The sequence below is a fragment of the Buteo buteo genome, chromosome 16 (genome assembly GCF_964188355.1).
Source record: "Buteo buteo chromosome 16, bButBut1.hap1.1, whole genome shotgun sequence".
In the NCBI taxonomy this organism is placed as follows: Eukaryota; Metazoa; Chordata; class Aves; order Accipitriformes; family Accipitridae; genus Buteo; species Buteo buteo.
The window spans coordinates 4830030-4848475 of record NC_134186.1 but is presented as its reverse complement, the minus strand read 5'-3'; the positions used below and the strand labels follow the sequence as shown (position 1 = coordinate 4848475).

The following is an 18446-nucleotide window of genomic DNA, read 5'->3' as shown; positions in this document are numbered from 1 at the left end:
CTAGCTGGCAGGGCCTTGCGTGGGGCAGATGCAGCTGCCCTGGGTCAGGTTTCATTGCTGTTGGATTTCGGGGGGTGCTTTCTTCTCTTCCTTTTTAAACAAAGCCTTGAAGTGGGAAGTGGATCTGATGTTTTTATTACTGTATTAACATTCATTTTAATTCATTTCAGAAACTAACTCATTTTTCTTCCTGATTAGAATGTCATAGAATTAGACAAGCTGTAACCCTCCTGAAGTGCCTTATTTTCCTACATGATATAAATATATTTATAAGAGTAATTATTCCACTTGTATCTTAGGGGTTTATTGCTGAGCAGAAGATATGGTGGGAGGAGAGATGGGAAGTGCCCTCGAGTACCCAGCCAGGCCGGGGGTCGGAAGGGTGATGTTTGACAGATATTCTCAGGGTGCAGGGAGTTACTCACTTCAGACCAAAGGAGTTTCAGCAGTGAAACTCTGCTTAGGAAAAAGAAAAAAAAAAAAAAAACCAACCTCATGAGCAAAATACTGTAGACTTGTTTGGTTTTCTTACCCCTGCAAAATAAACACTGATGGCCAGACTCTGCCGCCTCATCTGCACGGATGCAGCAGGCGTAAAGCTGCTGTTGCTGGGGGAGTGGAGCCCAGTCCGTACCTGTGCATCCCGGCGCAGACCCGCTGCCTTCTGTTTTCCCGTGTAATGTCTGTCTGTGCTGTTCCCTGTCGGTTGCTGTGTAAGCCAGGCTTTCCTGCTGCTTTTTTTTTTTTTTTATAATCAGCTCAGTAACCCCTGGATGAAGATCCCAATTTCAAATTTTTTTGTAATGTACATGTAAAAACAAACAAAGAAAATTAATTTTTTTGATCCTTTTTTAAAACTGTAAACTTGATAAAACCTTTCTATCCAATCGATGCCTGCGTGTGTTACTCCGAGCATGTGTTGGGGAGCTGCGGTGTGGTCTCTTGCACGTGGAAAGTGGCTGGTCCCAGCCAGAGGGGCTGCTGCGACTTGTCTGTGTGTGACTTCTCCTGCCCAGGAGCACGGGCAGGTGCTGAGCCACGTGAGCGGCTCGTGCCCGTACAACTTGTGTCCTGTACTGCATCTCGCAGGGCTGCTGGGGTGTAATTTGGGGAGCCTGGCTGCATTCAACGTTTCATCGAGGGCACCCGGGCTGTGTCCTGTCTGCAGGTGCCTGGGCAGAGGGATGAAGAAAGCCGGCGGGTCCCAAGCTGTCTTGCAGACGCCATCCGCACAGAAGCCTCTTCCAGTACCGAAATGCAGCCGTGCCAAGGTGGGTTGAGGATTATCGATGGTGGTAGTTAGTGCTGCCTGCCGTGGGTAACGGCGCCAAGGAAGCGCTATCCAGGAGGAGCTACCAGCCTCCCGTGTGTGCTCCCTGCCATACGAAATGAGCCCATGCTCCATCTTGCAAGAGCGGAGCTGCTGCAGCTGGGGTGGGAGGGGGCTGCTTCTGCTTTTTTTGCCTCCATTTCAGCTGCTCAAGGTCCCTTAGGCAGTTAATCTGCCTGGCCCCAGCCGCAGCAGCGATGGCTCCTGGCCCTGTTTTCAGGTGCCTTGTCTGGGCTTGGTACGTGAGCCTGTTGTGCGGGTGTATTTTCTTGCCGGTCGGTGGAGAGCAACAAAAGGATCCGTCCCTGCTGCTCCTCGTCCCTGCTTTTACCGCGAGCTTTGCTCTGCCAAATTCCCTTGGCTTCTAGGAGACACCCGTGCACTCGCTCTGCAGCGCTGTGCCTTTCTTGGCTGACAATAGTCCCTGGCTGCAAAACCTCATTAGATTAATTGGCCTTGCCAGCTTCTGAACAAGCAAGCCCTTTAGTCGTGCTGGGGCGCGGAGGGCAGGGGAAGGAGGGATCTCTTGGGCTTCCACGTCCCTGGCGCTGCGTGTCCCGGCTCTTGGCTCCATCTCGAATCCGGGAGGAGCAGCCGGTGCCCCCGGCTCCCTTGTCTGGATGGGTGCGGCTGTGGCCAGGGCGAACTTGGTGCCTCTGCTTTTTTGGGGTACACACTAGCACACAGCCCTGTGCTTTTGGGTTACCGGCCCTTGAAAGTCATCTTTGGGAATTGGAGGGGTGGGTGTATGAGCAACCCATGGAGCCGGGGAGAGCTCCTGCAGACTGAGAAGCCTCCCCTCTCCTGCTGCTCCCTGGCCCGGGGTTTAGCTCATCACGGGGAGGAAAAGCCCAGCAGCGAGATGAATTGTGTGCCGGTGTTCTCGGAGCCTGAGCCCCTTCCGCGAGCAGCAGTTTCCTATGGAGGAGCTGCTGCAGCTGGGGGAAGAGTCTCTCGGGTTCTGCTGTGCCTTGGCACTCTGGCCTTGGCCCCAGCCTTTGATGTGTTTGCCTGTCTGTCTCTTCCACGGGGCTCGGCACCGGATCACAGCTGGCCGGGCTCTGGCTTCACAGGAGCCCCTGTCTCCAAAGACCTATTTAATTTTCTCCTTCAAGGTGGTGTTAGCAACACCCAGAAGATGCTGCCGGCTGCCTTGGACGAGTGGGCTGCGTGTCCTTTCCACCACTGACGTCAGCTTCTCTCCCTTAATTCCCCCTCTGGGACCAAAGCGAGTGCAGGCGCTGCCAGCTCTGATCAGCGTTAACAGCCTGCTCTCCCAGTGTGTGGCAGCGCTCTGCCTTGCCAATGTCACCCCCGACTCGCGCTGCCTTCGTTAGCCAAGCATCCATGGGTGGTGGGAGAGCACTACCCTCTTCCAACTCCCCGGGAAGGGCCCGTTGCCAGCAGAGAGTCCCCATTTCTTGCACGTAGGTGTGCTGAGATGGCAGCTCAGCCCCTGTAGAAATGGCTGACTCCTTCTCTCTCGCTCTCTTTCTGCCTTTTTTTTTTTTTTCTCTCCTCCCTGCCTTTGCTGTTGCCTACGCGGTTGTGTGGGGAAGGCAATCGGCTCCCGTGCTGCGGATGGCTTTATCTGTAACTCTTCCATCTGCTCACAGCAGCTCACAAATAACCACGGGGTGCCAGAGGAATTATGTATTTGGAGCTCAAGTTTCTGCAGTCTGGCAGGGCAGCAGCTCTGCGCTGGGCTCATCCGCTCCCGCAAAGGCCAGCGCCTGCATGTGGAGGGCTTAAGGCAGCCGGCGCGGAGCTGGGGTTGTGGCCAGGGCCAAATTCCGCTCCCCATTGCCGTCTCCAGGCCAGGTTGAGTTAGACAAAGCCCCAGCCCTGAGCCAGCGTGGGAGCCCGGTCCTCTGCGAGCTGCCGGTGGGGAGCAGAGGGTGCTGCCGGCCCCGGGTCCCTGCACCCCGGCCGGGCAGCCAAGGGCTGCTGGCACGAAGCCGCCTTCTGCATTGGATGTTGCTGCAGGAATAAAATGGGAGGCTGCAGGGGGCTAGGGATGGGCCTCCTTTCCGCCCTGCTGTTTGCTGTCTCCCACCCAGAACAGCACTTTCGGACAGGCTCTCCTCTCCGGGAAACGCTGGCCGGTGCCTCCCAGAGCCACGGCTCCGGTGGTGGCCGGGGACGATGCTCCACAGCCCAAGCCGCACCGGGAAATGCCTCCCGCTGCCCCACTGCCTTCGGCATTTGGTAAAATGCTTACGAGCGGGGCCGCGTTTTCTTCATTTCCTGCCTGCTCCTGCTTCCAAGGAAACAAAATCCCCCAAGCCAGGGCTGAGGTTTCTCATTTAAATGTAACCCAGGCCAATAACCAGGGCTGCTCAGCCCTCCCTGTAGCCCGGTGTTCCCAGCCCGGCCGCCCACGGTGGTGCAGGGGGGATGTCGGGGCTCACGCTCCCTGCCGGGATGCACCCATCATGGGCACCCCAGTAAATCACTGGGAGCAGAGACCCATCCCTAGGATGCGATTTGGGCGATGGGAAGCTCTCGGCTCTGCCCCAGGCAGGTCAGTTGGGGTTCGGGGTGCTGGTGGGAGGCTTTGGGGTAGCAGCAACCTCCCTCCCTCCTCCAATCTGGCAAAGCTGCCGTGTTTTCGGTACCAGGGCTTGAGTGGAGGCTCCTTAGCGGGTGGCTCTTGCCTGGCAGGGACTGGCCATGGCTTTGCCATGGTTACTGCCAGCTCTCTTGCCCGGCATTGCTGCTCCTGGCAAGGTGGCAAAGGGCAGGCGGTGGAGCTGTAGCCGAGCCCCGCTGCTGCCAACGGGACGGGGGCTGCCCGCAGCAGATAAGGGGGAAAAAAAACCTGCCCGGACCCCCATGCCCTCACTGGACCATAGGCAGGGTTTGGAGGCAAGAGGCTGCCTGTGGCTTACAGCATCGGCTGGGAGCTGTGGTGCTGGGCAGGGGGTGCCTGGGGAGGGCTGGGCCTGCCAGATGTGCATGCACAGCTGGGGTGACGGCATGCCAGTGTCTTTATCCTGCTCGCAGCCTCTTAGCTCATATTTTAACCCCAAAGATGGGCCATCGGTCCCTCCCGAGCCTCTCCTTCACATTGGCGGCGTGGGGGTGGCTGCTCAGCGCTCGGGCGCCTTCTCGGATGGATTTGACTGTTTTTTTATACCTCCGCTTTCTGCATCTTTCTCCACCAAAAAAGGGAGCGGGCTGGGCCCTGCTGTGGGCTGTTTACCTCCCCGCTCGGTGCTGCCTGCTCCGTTCCCTGGAGGCCTGGGAGCAGCCAGGAACATCTCCAGAGTCACTGGCTGGTGTGCCGGGAGAGCAACCAGCCCCACGGCAGGGTCGGGGTCTCGGCTTCCTCCACCCCCACGTTCAGCCTCGGCTTTCCTCATCCATCCTGGCAGGAGGGAATTGGACACAGGTAGGAGCCGAAGGGTGCGTTTCCAAGCTGGGAAGCGGCACACAGGGCAGCCACGCGCTGATCGACGGCCACCGTCGTGTCTGGTGGCAGCAGGGGACGGGGCTGCGAGGGGTGACGTTCTCGGGGGACCCATGGTGGTGGGTACGAGGGCTCAGTGCGGCCTCCAGTTCTGAGGGTTCCTGAGTTACTGGGGCTGGGTCGTGGTGGCTTTTGATGCCAGGCTCACCCCAGTTCCCGAGTCCTGTGAGTATCCCTCCCCCCAGATGAATTTGGGAAGCCCCGTCAGCTCCAGCGCAGCCCTGTGCCCACCCCACCGCCGGCCGTGGTGGGTGGGAGCCTGAGGGGGGGGTCCCAGCAGACCTGCATGGTGCTGCCTTTATGCCACATCCTTGCACACCCTGCAGCGAACCCCAGCGTGTCACCCTGTCCCCAGGGGAGATGACAGGGACCCCAGGGAGAAGAAGGGACCGGCCAGGCTTGCCCACCGTGGAGAAGCAAAGGGGCTGCGGCTGCTCCCTCTGAAGACATCAGCAGGGGAAGCACGAGGGAGAGAAAAGCTATTTAAGCTGCCGTACAATGTTGACATAAGAACAACCAGGTATAAACTGCCCATGAATAAAGCAGGGCTGGGAATTACAGGATTTTTTACTGCTGGGGGAGGTGAGCTCAGGAATTATCCCCCGGCTGAGGGATGAAGGGTCCTCAGCTCAGCCCTGGGGCATGATAGGTGCCTCCGACCCCTGAGCTTTGCTCCTCTTCTCCTGGCTTAACGTTGGTAGGGACAAAGGGAGCCCCAAATTCCCCAACCCCGATGCCAGCGCTGAGCCCAGCCCCTGGAGAGCAGGAGACATCGGTCTGCGGGTCCTTCAGCCTCTCGCCAGCCCCATCTCCCCTCGACGCTTGCTGCCATAACCCCTTTCCAGCGCTCAGCTCGGCCGAGAAGCGGAAGGAAATCTTTATTTCCTTTGCAATAAACAGCACCAACCCTCCGGGCTGCCACCAGGTCCCCGAGCCCAAGGTGAAGCCAAGCCTTGGGGACCGGCACGCATTCTGCACCGCCCATGCCGCAGCACCCAGCCGGGCTCCGGCTGCTTTTCAGCCCTGGGCTCTGCCACATCCCGGCGTGTCTGTGGATGCACAAATGCCTGTAAGAAACCTGCTGCTCCCTGACCGGAGTGGGCAGGGGCACGGGGGGCTCTCGGGGCGCAGAGCCCTGCTACCGGAGGGGACGAGCTGCCCTAATTAGCTTTGCCATCGTTAACCCTGCCTTCCCCGCGATGAGCGCCGCACGCAAACGGCGTGGGCAGCAATGACGGGCATCCCAGACCCTATTTGCACGGTGGTTCTCGCAGCACGGCCACCTTGGCGCAGGGGTCCCGGGCAGAGCCCCGAGTCCTCCCGTGCCACCTTTGCCAGGAGAGGGGCCGGGGTGCAGGCAGCTGCCTGTGATCTTGCTGCGATGGAGGCAGCAATAACAGCACAAGGCTGGATGCAGCCCTTCTGCCTGCTGGACCACTCCGAGGATGAGGATGAGGATGGCCAGCGCCCTCGGTGCTGCTCCCCCAGGGTCGGCTCCTGCTAACAGGATGTGATGGGTGGGGGTAGTGCTGTCGCTTGGGATTTCTTAACTGGGAGCGGGGACAAGGCCCTGCCTGGACTCGGGGTGACGGTACGGGGACCTCAACCTGCTTCCCCCCCCCCCCCCCCATCCCCTCCCCAGCATCAAACAGCCGCATCTCGTATCACAAATTACTTTTATTCCCCCTCCCCACAGTTGTAAACATAGAAGCAGCCCCCCCCCCCCCTTACCCCCGCTCTGCAGCATCCCACCGAGGGGTCCCCATCCCAAGGGGCCTCTTCGCATCCATCTCCCCCACCCACCCAAAAAATGTGCAAATCCAAATAAAGGCTTTGGCGGGGGGAGGGGGGGCACCCCTGAGGTGCCATGGGGAGGGGGAGCAGTACCCAGGGGCCCCCAAAGCTGCTGGGTTTGGGGGTGCAGAGCCTCTGGCAGCACCCTCTGCCCAAAGGCAGCGAGCACTAGAGGGCAGCAAGCCCCAACGCTGGGCCGGTGGGAGGGCGGCATTAAAATCATATTAAATAATAATTAAAAAATAATAAATAAATGGATGAACAGCTGGGAGAAGGGGGTGGGTTTGAGTCCCTCCTCCTCTGGCAAGTGAGTCTCCCCCCCCTCCCCCAAACGTACAAAATATATTTTAACTATCTGAGGTAAATAACGAGGCTGTAAAAAAAGCAAGAGGGGAGCGAACGTTCCTGGTATCGCCCCCCCCTTAAAAAAATAAAGCATCATTAATAGTTTTAAAGAAAATATGAGGATCTCCCCCTTCTCTCTCACACGCGCACGCATAAATATAGATTATATTATGGATAAAAAATATGTTTTTCTCTCCTGTAAATTCAAAAAGTGGAAAAATAGAGGAAGAGAAGGGGTTGTGCCCAAAAGGACGGGGCTGGGAAGAGCTGCTTGATTCTGAGAGCTCCTGCGATGTGTCTCTGGGAATGAAAAGAAAAGGGGAAAAAAAAAAAAGAAAAGAAAATCCCCCAACTGCGATCGGTAAGTGAAAGGTGCAGAGAGGCTGGGGAGGGGGGGGACACGACGTGTCAGACGTCACTGGGGGAGCGGGACCGGAAAGGCATGGTGGAGGAGAAGCACCCGCAGCACACGGTCCACAGCACTTTCTGGATCTCCTGGTTCCTGAAGGCGTAAATGACGGGGTTGATCATGGAGTTGTAGGTGGCGGGGAGGAGGGTGACGTAGGTGTAGAGGGCCGGGTAGCTGTAATCCCCCAGGAGGCAGTAAATGGCGAAGGGCAGCCAGCACGAAGCGAAGGTGCCCAGGATGACGGCCAAGGTGGCGATGCCTTTTCGGGTGGTGACGTAGTGGGAACTGGCCAGGAAATGTCTCTGGACGGCGATCTGGTGGGCGTGCCGGCAGACGATCTTACAGATCTGCACGTAGAGCTGGAGCATCACCGCAAAGACCATGAAGAAGGAGACGGAGAGGATGATGAGGTGGTTCTTCGTCAGGGGCTTGACGATGCTGCAGGTGGAGGGCTCCTTCAGGCAGTTCCAGCCCATGATGGGCAGGAGCCCGTAGCAGATGGAGGCTCCCCAGGTGAGGATCAACATGATGTAAGTCCTGGTGACTGTCTTCTCCGAGTAGTAGGTCAGGGCGTTGTAGAGGGACAGGTAGCGGTCGATGGTGATGGTCAGCAAGCTGCTGACGCTGGCCGTGAAGGAGGTGACCAGAAGCCCCACTGTGAGCAGGCTGACCGCTTCCGACGGGATGAAGTAGACAAAGGCAAAATGCAGGATCAACCCCAAACCGGCCAGGAGGTCGGCGGTGGCCAAGCTGCCGATGAGGAGGAACATAGGAGCCCGGAAAGCCGGGGTGTAGAAGATGACCACCACCACGATGGCGTTCTCACAGGAGATAATGGTCCCGGAGATGCAGAGGACGACGTCCCACGGGTTCAAGGCGAGGGGTTGCACCACAGACTCCAGGTCCAAGGAGCTGCCGCTGTCGTTCCTGGCCGTGAACCAGCCTTGCTGGTCTTCGCTGGAGTTGGGGGGCCCTTCCTCCATCATGCTGGCGGAGGCTGACCTGCCGCAGCCAAAAGCAAGAACAGCCCCCTCCTCAGCACCCACTGCCTGCGGTGGGGGCCCACCCGAGCTGTCCCTGTGCCACCCAGCCAGGGACAGTCCTGCCTCCCCCCAAAAGTTGTCTCCGGGAGGGGGGGACAGAGCAGTGTGTGTTGAGGGGGTGCTCCGAGGGGATTTTTCTGGACAAGGTGGTTTGGTTTTAATTCTTTTGCAAGCAAAGAAAAATAAATAGGTGAATTAAAAGGGGGGGGGGGCAGGGGGGAACCCCCATTCAGCCTGCTCCTGCCTGCATTGGCTGCTGGGGTTTCTGCACTGCTGATTTTGGTGGATAAATACAGGGGAGCAGGACCGGCCCTGGCTCCCCCCCCCCCCCAACCCCCCCCGAGGGCTTCGGGGCCAAACTGAGGGGATCCCAAACAGCAGGTGAAGGGGGCAGCCCCGCTCCCCTGGGGACCAGCACCCCGGTGGGGAGAGGCGCCCTCCCGCACCCCCCCCCCCACGCACCCCCCAACCGAGGGGAATCCCCCCCCCCTCTTGCCTTGGGGGTCTGGGCAGCCGGGCAGGCAGCACAACCCCGGGGGGGGGGACGACGACACACACAGGGACGACGCCGACGACAGACGGACACGGCTGCCCCTCGCCCTCCTTCCCATAGCGCTGCGCTTTGCCCAAGCGTGCTCACACCCCCACCGGTGTCCGTGTGTGTCCCCCCCCCACCGGTGTCCGTCCGTCCCCCCCCCCGGTGCTGGGGACTCACCTGCCGGGATGCTCGGCCGTGGCCCGGGCTGGGGGCCCGCTGCCATGGGCGCCGCCGAGTTATAGTGACCGCCGGGGGGGGGGGGGTGATGGTGATGGTGATGGTGGTGGCGTGGGGGGGGGGGAGGTGGTGGTGGTGGTGGTGGGGGTGACTCACCACCAACCCCCCCCCCCCCCCGCAACCTCCTCCTCCCCCCTCCCTCCCAGCCCCGTTCTCCCTGCTGTGACGTCAATGGCGCGCCGGAGCCAATCAGCGCCCCGCGAGGCAGCGCGGGCGCGCGCGCGCCGCATAGTAATCGCGCCGGAGATGGAGCGGCCCATTCATAAAAAAAAAAAAAAAAAAAAAAAAAAGACATCACCACCACCCCCCCCCCCCTCGGCCCCCCACCACCACACCACCACCCCCACCCCAGGCCCACGCCGCCCCCGGGACCCCCCACCCACCCCAGCCCGGGTCCCCCTTCCACGTCCTTGCAAAGCCCTTGCAGAGCCGTGCTGCAGAGGAGGGGGGCGCCGGCTCTCCCCCCCCCCGCCCCCCCATTGCAGAGGTTTGGGGGCTCCGCTTTACACGCTGGGCGTGGGGTGTGTGGAAGGGGGCGGCCCGGGGCAAAAGGGAGGGGTGGGGGTGGCGAAGGTGAGTCCTTCCCCGCACAGCCGGGGGTGCGCAGCCCCTCTCCGCTTCCCCCGCAGGTCCCCGCGGTCCGGCTTTCCCACGCGGGCCTGAATAATTCATTGCCCGGAGAACCGGGAAGGCCTGGCCCGGCCGTGGGGGGGGGCGCTGCGGGAAGGGCGGCTGGCAGGGAGCCCTCCTCCCCGGGGAAAGGAGGAGAAGGAGGGAGAAGGCGTGCGCACCCCCGGGACTCTCCCCTGCGCCGGTTCCTCGAAGCCCGGTGCATTTCAGCCCTTCCCCGGCAACCTGCCCCCGCCGCGGGGGGGCGGGTTCGGCCAGTCCCGGGGTGCCCGGACCGGCCTGAGGCGCTGCCGGGACCCCGCGGGGGTCGGGAGCTCCCGGTGCTCCTGGGCTCGGCTGCAGCCGCTCCCTCGGAGCCCGGCCTGGGGCTGGGGAGCAAGGGAGGGCTCGGCTCGGCTCGGCTCGGCTCGGCTCGGCTCGGCTCGGCTCGGCTCGGTCCGGCTCGGTCCGGCCCGGCGGGAGCTGTTCGCGGTGCTGAACGCCGCCGCGACGGCGCGGCCCCGGGGAGGGTGGCGGTGCCCCGGGCTTGGGCGGGGGTGCGAGGGGCCGGGAGCGGGTGTGCGGGGAGGGGGTTGCAGGGTGTTCGGCCGGCTGTGGGCATGCAGTGAGTGCAGTGAGTGCAAGGTGTGCAGTGCAGGATGCGCAGCGAGTGCAGGGTGTGCAGGGAGTGCAGGGCACGCAGTGCTCGGGCAGCGTGTTGTGTGTGCAGGGCAGGGTGTGCAGTGAGGGCAGGGTGTGCAGTGCAGGGTGTGCAGTGAGGGCAGGGTGTGCAGTGCAGGGTGTGCAGTGCGCGGACAGTGTGCAATGAGTGCGGTGAGTGCAGGGTGTGCAGTGCGTGCAGCCCATGCAGGGTGTGCAGGGTATGCAGTGCACAGGCAGCGTGCAGTGAGTGCAGGGTGTGCAGGGTGTGCAGTGAGTGCAGGGTGTGCAGTGCGTGCAGGGTCTGCAGTGCACAGACAGTGTGCAGTGAGTGCAAGGTGTGCAGGGTGGGAGTGCAGGGTGTGCAGGGTGTGCAGGGTGCACAGACAGTGTGCAGTGAATGCCGGGTGTGCAGGGTGTGCAGTGAGTGCAGGGTGTGCAGGGTGTGCAGTGCACAAACAGTGTGCAGTGGGTGCAGGGTGTGCAGCGAGTGCAGGGTGTGCAGCGCAAAGACAGTGTGCAGTGTGTTCAGCATGTGGAGTGCAGGGTGTGCAGTGAGTGCAGTGAGTGCAGTGCAGTGCGTGCAGGCAGTGCAGTGCGTGCAGGCTGTGCAGTGCACAGAGAGCGTGCAGTGTGTTCAACGTGGGCAGTGCAAGGTGCGCAGTGTAGGATGTGCAGTGTGTGCAGTGAGTGCAGCGAGTGCAGGGTGTGCAGCGGGCAGGCAGTGCACAGTGTGTGCAGCGTGTGCAGCGTGTGCAGCGCATGCAGCGTGTGCAGCGCAGTGCATTCAGGGAAGCAGGGCGTGCTGGGGCTGCAGCTCCCGACGCTCCAGAGCCCCCCCGGGACCGGCCCAGCCCCGCCTTTCCCACGGTCCCGGCAGCCTGCAGGCAGCGGGGGGGGGCGGCTAAAGGGGACTGCACCCCCGGAGCGCCCCCCCCCCCCATGGGCCGGGCCCCCCGGGGCGGGGCTGGGCGGGACAAGGCGGGGCCTGCCCCTCCCCACACCCCCCCCCCTCCGCCACCGGGGCCGCCTCCCGCGGGCGCGCATGTGCCCGGGGCTCCGCTCCGCTCTCCCGGGAGCTCCTCGGCTTCGCCAGCCGACACGTCCCGCTGGGACCGGGTCGAACCGAGCCGGGTTGAGAGCTGAGCCTGGCTAAACCCAGCACAACCGGGCCGGGGCCATGGCCCCGCCGTACGCCGGGGCGTTGCGCTGCGCGCTGCTCTGCGCGCTCCTCTGCGCGCAGGGACCCGCACCCACCCGCGCAGGTACGGCCGGGGAGCGGGGGTGGGGGTGGGGGGAGTTTGCAGCTTTGGGGCAGCTCAACTTTTTGGGAGGGGTTCTGTTTTTTGGGGAGGGGGGGGTCCCTTCGCCTGTGATGGGGCTGGGAGAGCCCCGTTTCCTCGGCTGGCCCCGGTTTGGGGGGGAGAGGGGTCCCTGCTCCCGGTGCCAGCTGGGGGGGTGGTGGGACCCCCAGGGCCTTGAGGGGTGCCCTGCGCTGCTGTGGGACAAGTGGGGTGCAGGGTCTGGCCCCCTTTCCAAAAAGCGGGGGGGATCTCGTAGTTCGTGGCGGTTTCTGTGGTGGGGGAGCGGAGCTGTCATCCTCCTGCCCGGGGTGCCTGCAACTCCGGGCATGAATTATGCAAACCCCAGGCTTGCTTTTGCTCCCCTTCTCCCATCCCCCCGCTGCTCATGGGAGACATTTCCACCCTGACTTGTCCCACTGGGACCCACGTGTGTTCCCAGAGCACCCGTCGGGATGGGGCTGACCTCAGCAGGCCCCACTGCCCCCCCTTTATTTCCCTCTCCCTCCCCACACCTGACGGAAGGAGCGGGAGTTGACAACGATGGGCTCAAACGTCTGTTCCTGTGCCTGCCGCGATAAAAATAACTTAAATTATAAACCTGCCTTGAAACCCTTGCGAACAAAGTCCTACTTTCCCATTGGTTCCCAGCAGGTCTCTAAATGCTGGAGGGGGGGCCCGGCGGCGTGCCCACCACGCCGTAGCCATGGCAATGGGTCGGCAGCATCCCACATCGTGCCTTACACCACCGGTTGCCCCCTTTGCTTTTGCTCTGGGGGGCACTGGGGGAAGGAAAGGGCCTCTGGATTCAGCCAGGCATGGCCCAGGAGACCAGGAGGACCCTAAAAGTTGGGGGGGGGGGGGGGGGCTGGAGCTGCCCACCCCAAAGGGAGGTGGTGTGGTTTTGGCTGTGCAAAGCGCTACCGGCAGGGATGGCATGCAGGCAACGTGGCAAAGCCAAGCGTGAGGCTGGGTCGGTCCCTGCGTGGCTGAGACCCCTGGGAAGCCAATGCAGGGTGTTACCAGCCCCCAGCCCCCTCCTGCAAGCCCTGGGGGGGGGGTGTTTGTCCCCTGAGAGCCTGGAAACGTGTCCAGGGTGGGAATGGAATGGCTCCCAGCTCTTCCCTGGGATGGTGCAAACGTGGGCGTTGGGACGCAGCGAGGTGCAGGCAGGGCCCGGCCGTGGCTCCTTGTTGCAGCCTCCCTCGTCGACAGTCATCGCTGTAAATTAATGATGAGTGTGTGTGTGCGGGGGGGGGAAGAGCTCGTGGCAGAGCAGCTCCGCAAACACCCAAGTGACTCACCACCATTGCTGGGGCAATGGGGAGTGGGGGGATCCTGTGGAGTGGTCTGGGGGGGGGCAGAGGGGTAATGCTGCTCGGGTAACCCCAACCAGGCTACTGGGAGCAGCTGAGCTGGTGCTGCTGCCTCGTCTCTTTTAAACCTCCACCAAAAGAACCCAGGCTGGGGTGGGCTTGCCGTGGCTGCAGGTGATGGGGTGAGCTCCGTGTGTCCCAGGTGGCTGTGGGTGCTGGGAACTGTGGGGTGCAGGATGTCCCCTCTCTGGAGAGCTCATGATGCTACAAAGACGCCTGCAGCCGGCCAGGATGGGTCAGTTAATGGTTTTGGTGCTGCAAGAGGTGCCTTCATCCCTCCTGCTGCACGGTGAGAAATCCTCCTCTATGGAGCAGAGGGTCCAGCCCCCACCCCAGCTGATTTGGGGACGGATGCTGGCCTGGACCTCACCCCTTTCCCCCGGCTTTGGCAGGAGAGTGCAGCGAGCTGCGGTCCTGTGAGACATGCACGGCCAGCACCCCCTCGCACAACGCCACCGGCTGCATCTGGATGGGCTGTGGGACCCCCGAGGAGCCAGGTGAGGGGGGCTCAGCTGTGTGGGGGTACAGAGAGGGGCTCCTACCTGCCACCAGCCTTCCGCAGCCCCCGCTGCTGGGCTGGGGCCGTGCCGGGATGGTGCTGGCAGCTCAGCACCCTTGGGTGCCTGGTCCCAGTTGCTTTCCATGGTCAAGGTCCATCTCACCCGAACCCATCCCAGGGGGAGGCAGGGGATCCGTGCCAGCCCAGGAGGCAGGGGTGCAGGATTTTGGTGTGTGCTGCTCCCAGCTTATAAAGCCCTTGTTTGGGGCTCTTCCCCGCAGGGGTGCAGATGCGAGCCCCGACTCGCAGCCCCTCGGATGGACACCCACCCCTGGGAACGAGTCCTCACCATCCCAAACCCTCAGGTGCCCAGGGCAGCCCTGGGCCCAAATGCCAGCAGTTGCACTGGGTGCCTCCATGGGCTGGTTTGCCAGGGATCCCTTGGGAAAACCCCGCTCCCTCTTCCCGCAGAGATGGGGAGCTGCATGCAGAGAGGAGTGGCAGCGCGGGAGACCTGTGTGCTTTACAACACCAGCACCCTGTGTCGAGGTAACCCCGCTCCCCCCGTGAGAGCGGGTCCCCCCCTGGACCCCAGCAGCCTCCCCCAGACCCAGCAGCCTTTGGGAAGGAGGTGCTGCCGTGGGTGCCGGCACCGTGGGGATGCAATCCCACCTCTGGGACAGGGACGTGGGGTGGGGGGTGCATGGCGATGTCCCTTGACAACCTTTTTTCCTCCCTTCCCTCTGTCACTGCCTCCAGCAGCGCTGAAGTCCCCCACCGAAGAGCCTCCATGGTCCCATAGCAAGGAGCCGGCGACGCACTCCCCAAGTGAGTGGGTCTGGGGGGGTGGGAGGTCGTGGGATGGGGTGGGGGGGTCGGGGTGCCCCAGGGGACAGTGGCCAGTGGGATGGGACAAGCCGCTTCCGTCTGCTTTTTGCATCCCTGGGGAGGGATGAGCAGAGCCGCTCTTGGGGTTGCATCCATGGAGCTTCAACCTTGGCTGTGCCCCAGGAGGTGCCAGCGCTGTCCCCAGGGTCACAGCTCCGTCCCCATCCCTCCTCTCTGCCCTGATCAATGCTGCCATGGGCTACAGCAATGCCAGGATGGGGCTGGGGGGGTCATAACACCCTTCAGCCCCCCCCAAGAACCAGTCCTGCTGCCATCCTTGCTGGGAAGTGCTGTCTCCAGCCGGGTAGGAGCAGGGGCTGGAAGCGGATCAGGAGCCTCTTCCAGTAAGCGGGAACTGGAGAGCGTTGGGCTAATTACGGCGGGTAACCGGAGCCTGGAGCCCTCTGAATTATTGATCCCACTGGGATCCTTTCACCGCTGGCTCCTCTCCCGTGCGGTGCCGGCTGCTCTGGTATGGGAAGGGGCTGAGCCCATCCTGGCATCACGTGTTGATGGGGACATCCCAGCCCTGTGCAGACACTAGGGTCTGTGCAGACCCCAAATCCTTTCTCCTTGGCAGGGGCATCAGTACCCCAGGGATGCCAAAAGCACCCATAACCCCCCCACACCCCATTTTCCCCTGCCATTAGGGACCACCACCACCAGTGCCCCGTTGACAGGCAGCCCCGAATTTCACCCACCCGGCTTTGACACGGCCAGCTTCATCGGCGGCATCGTGCTGGTGCTGAGCGTCCAAGCCGTAGTCTTCTTCATCATCAAGTTCATCAAGTCGAAGGACAGCACCTACCAAACGCTGTAAGGCTCCCGCGTCCCCGGCCGGGATGGAGTGGAGGGACCCGTGCCAGCTCATGCCTTGGCCAAGCCCACCCTTAAAGCCAAAAATGGGGGTCAGCCCCGGTCCGTGGGGCTCCGTGGCCCGTCTGGCCGTGTCCTGTCTCGCAGCTGAGTGTTGTCTCCCGTGGCTCTTTGTGCCGGTCCGTCCTCGCCCGGCGGGGGGAGGATTTGGGAGATGGAGGGGCTCGTCCTCCCCTGCCTGTCCCCTCGCTGGTGTCCGGCTGTCCTGCCGCCGCCTCTGTCTGTTGCTGCCTGGCCGGATGCTGACTCTGAGCCCCGTGGGGAGCGCGGGACCCCCAAATCCATCCCTCTGAGGCTCAGCCAAGTGGGGGCCCATGCTCTTCTCGTGCCTGTGTGCCGTGGGGCTCGCCGTGTCTAACGTGGGGGGCCGTGCCCCCTCTCTCTTTCCTTGCATGCTGCCAGAGAGGACAACCAGTAGGTTCTGGGTGCTGGTGGCGATGGGGAGGGGGCTGCCCCCCTGCACCCCCAGAGCTTCACCCTTCCCTCGCCCCTCTCCAGGGGGGAATGGCGTGGTCCCTCTCTCCTGGTTTGCATGAAGGGGGTTTCCCTGGTTTGCTGTTTTCCTGGGAGTTGTTAGCGGTGGAAGGGAAGGGGGTGTCCCCCCTCAGCCCCCTTTTGTGCACAGAGCCCCTGGTGGGATGCAGCCGATGCACAGCCCCTTGGTACCTCCGTGCCCCTTCTGCCACCCGCGCGAGGTGCCCCCGACACCCCCCCCCCCCAGCCCCACGGTGGCAGGGTGCAAGTCCCTCCTCCCCCTGAGCACCCTTGGCAGGATGGGAGCTTCAGGGCCCAGTTTGGCCCCAGTTAGAGAGCACCCAGCAGCCCCCCCTCCCCACCCTGGGCACCCCCTGCCCCATTGCCTCCCCACAGCCTTGGGGCTCATTGGGGGGGGGGCTTGGGGTCCCCCCTTCCCCCGGGCAGGCTCTCAGGTGCTTTTCCCTGTAGCATTTTGGCTGGAGCACCCAGGCCCCTGCTCTGACCCCCCCCCCGCCCCTGCCCACCCCGGCCCCCCCAGCTCCTCCATGCTGGCCGGAGAAGCGGAGCCAGGGCCTTGCTGTGTGCTTTTGCTGTGCCTCTGTGTTGCTGTGGGGGTGTATGGGGGGGTCCCCAGCCCTGCCCCCCCTTCTGTGTGTTGTTTTGGGGAGGGGGGTGCGTGTCGTGTGCCGTGGGGTGACACTTGTATCTCGGGCTGCCCCAATTAAACTCTGCGAGGTGGTGTCTGTCTCGTGTCCGGGTGGGGGGTTCGTGTAGCTGGGGTGGAGGTGCAGGGGGGGGCACAGCTGCAGAAAGCCTGTGCCCCCCCCATCTCTCCCCTGCGGTAGCTCCCACCCAATTCCCAGGTGCAGGGCCAACCCTTCCCCATGGCATTGCCACCCACATGGGTGCAGCGGGGTGGGCACTGGGGCACCCCCCCCTGCTCCTGCACCCTGCTCCTGGGGGGCTGCAAGGGGCTGGACCCCCCCGCAAAGGCAAAACCACCCGGGCCCTTTCTGCTATGCGCTCTTCTCTGTCCGCTGCACCAGGATCTGAGGCCACCGCGCGCCCCGGGCTGGGGAGATGCTGCCCTCGTCCTCCCCGGGGCAGGCGGAGAAGAGGCCAGCGCTGCCAGCGTTCCCACCTGGTGCCAGCATCCCTGCCCATTGCTGGACTGTCCGTCCCCCCCCCGTCCTTTCCCCCCCCCCCAGTGTGGCCACAGGGCCCTGCAGAGCCCCACACCACAACTATGCAAAGCTGGCTCTGTCCCCAGCATGGCTGGGGATGCTCCAGGGGGGGTTTGCACCCAGCGTGGCCACGGTCGCACCCTCTGGCTGCTCCCTGGGGTGGGGGCAGAGCAGGGTGGAGGGGGTGCAGCTGGGCACGGGGGTCCCATCCAGCCCTGAATCCCAGTTTTGGGCTCCCCCCAGCCCTGTGCTTGCCAGGAGCCTGGGGGACCCAGGGCACCCCAGGGGATCCGAGGACACGTGGCCACGGCTGGCAGTGGGGTGGCCCTTTGCCGGCCAAACCCCCAGCCCCACGCCGGGCAGAGCCTGAGCCTGCGCAGGGGGGACAGAGACCCAATAAAGGATTTTCCTCCTATTGCTGGTGTCTGTGTTGTCATCACCCATCACCCCTGGAGCCCAAGGAGCAGGTGCTGTCCCGGCAGATTTTGCTTGCAAACTTCATACCTGCGGTTGGGGATGTGGCTGCGTCCTGCCCCCAGGTTGGTGTTGGTGGGTGGCCCTGCGTGACTCCAGTCCTCCCAGCGACCAGGGGAGGGGAACCAGTATGGGGATGGGAGATACCGTGCTGGAGGATGAAGCAACAGGACATCATCCCCTCCTGTCCCGGGGATCTCACGCCGTGGTGTCCCGCTCCGTGGGGCACATCCCCACCGCAGGCTGAGGCCAGAGGAACTGGGGCAATTGCTGGGCTGGGCTCCCCAGCTCCAGATAAGCACGGACAGGCTGAGCCGGGGCTCAGAGGGAATCTCTGCGGCCGCATCCCGTCACCCCAGGGATGGCGATGGGGACGAGGGACGCGGCGGCAGGGGAGGAGGCCGGGCAGGGTGTGTGCCGCAGCCGCCGCACCCCTGGCTCTGCCTTCCCCAAAAATGGTGATGGGGCTGAGCAGCAGGCCTGGGCAGGCAGGGCTCCGTGTCCTGCTGTCCCCAGGCACCCAGCGTCCCCGCTCCTCCCTCCTGCCCCCGGCTGGCCCTGCCCTGCCGGGGGAACAACGCTGGGACAGCTTGTCTGCCTGCGTTGTGGCTTGTCTCTCTGCTTGCATGGTGGCTTGTCTGCCTGTATGGTGGCTTGTCTGCTTGTGTTGTGGCTTCTCTGCCTGTACGGTGGCTTCTCTGCCTGTATGGTGGCTTCTGTGCCTGCACGGTGGCTTCCCTGCCTGCCTGGTGGCTTCTCTACCTGTGCAATGGCTTGTTTGCCTTCATGGCATCTTCTCTGCCTGCACAGTGGCTTCTCTGCCTGTACATTGGCTTCTCTGCCTGCACAGTGGGTTCCCTGCCTGTACATTGGCTTCTCTGCCTGCACAGTGGCTTCTCTGCCTGTACATTGGCTTCTCTGCCTGCACAGTGGC

The 18446-nt window shown here is 62.9% G+C and overlaps 3 protein-coding genes across 7 annotated transcripts in view; 2 read left to right on the top strand and 1 right to left on the bottom strand.

Moving 5' to 3' along the window:
- Positions 1-3258, top strand: part of WASF2 (WASP family member 2) — a 35791-nt gene extending 32533 nt beyond the window's left edge. The window contains exons 10-11 of one of the 2 annotated variants that reach the window (XM_075047577.1): positions 1169-1271; positions 2446-3258. In XM_075047577.1, the coding sequence (XP_074903678.1) occupies positions 1169-1271; positions 2446-2667 (325 nt within the window). In that variant the 3' untranslated portion in view covers positions 2668-3258. The other variant, XM_075047578.1, reaches the window with a different exon arrangement.
- A 3323-nt stretch (positions 3259-6581) lies between these two features.
- On the bottom strand, positions 6582-8515 carry GPR3 (G protein-coupled receptor 3). Its single transcript, XM_075048735.1, has one exon. It carries the CDS (start codon positions 8334-8336, stop codon positions 7350-7352), a length of 987 nt encoding a protein of 328 aa, XP_074904836.1. The 5' UTR covers positions 8337-8515; the 3' UTR covers positions 6582-7349.
- A 2961-nt stretch (positions 8516-11476) lies between these two features.
- CD164L2 (CD164 molecule like 2) lies at positions 11477-17442 on the top strand. 4 transcript variants are annotated; one of them, XM_075047587.1, is made up of 6 exons: positions 11477-11702; positions 13507-13611; positions 14085-14162; positions 14376-14441; positions 15152-15317; positions 17282-17442. In XM_075047587.1, exons 1-6 carry the CDS (start codon positions 11618-11620, stop codon positions 17406-17408), a joined length of 627 nt encoding a protein of 208 aa, XP_074903688.1. In that variant the 5' UTR covers positions 11477-11617; the 3' UTR covers positions 17409-17442. The 4 variants fall into 4 exon arrangements, with proteins under 4 accessions (XP_074903688.1, XP_074903687.1, XP_074903686.1 ...); XM_075047586.1 differs by having other exon boundaries at positions 14373-14441; XM_075047585.1 differs by lacking the exon at positions 11477-11702 and adding an exon at positions 13265-13403 and having other exon boundaries at positions 14373-14441.
- The last annotated feature ends 1004 nt before the right edge of the window (positions 17443-18446 follow it).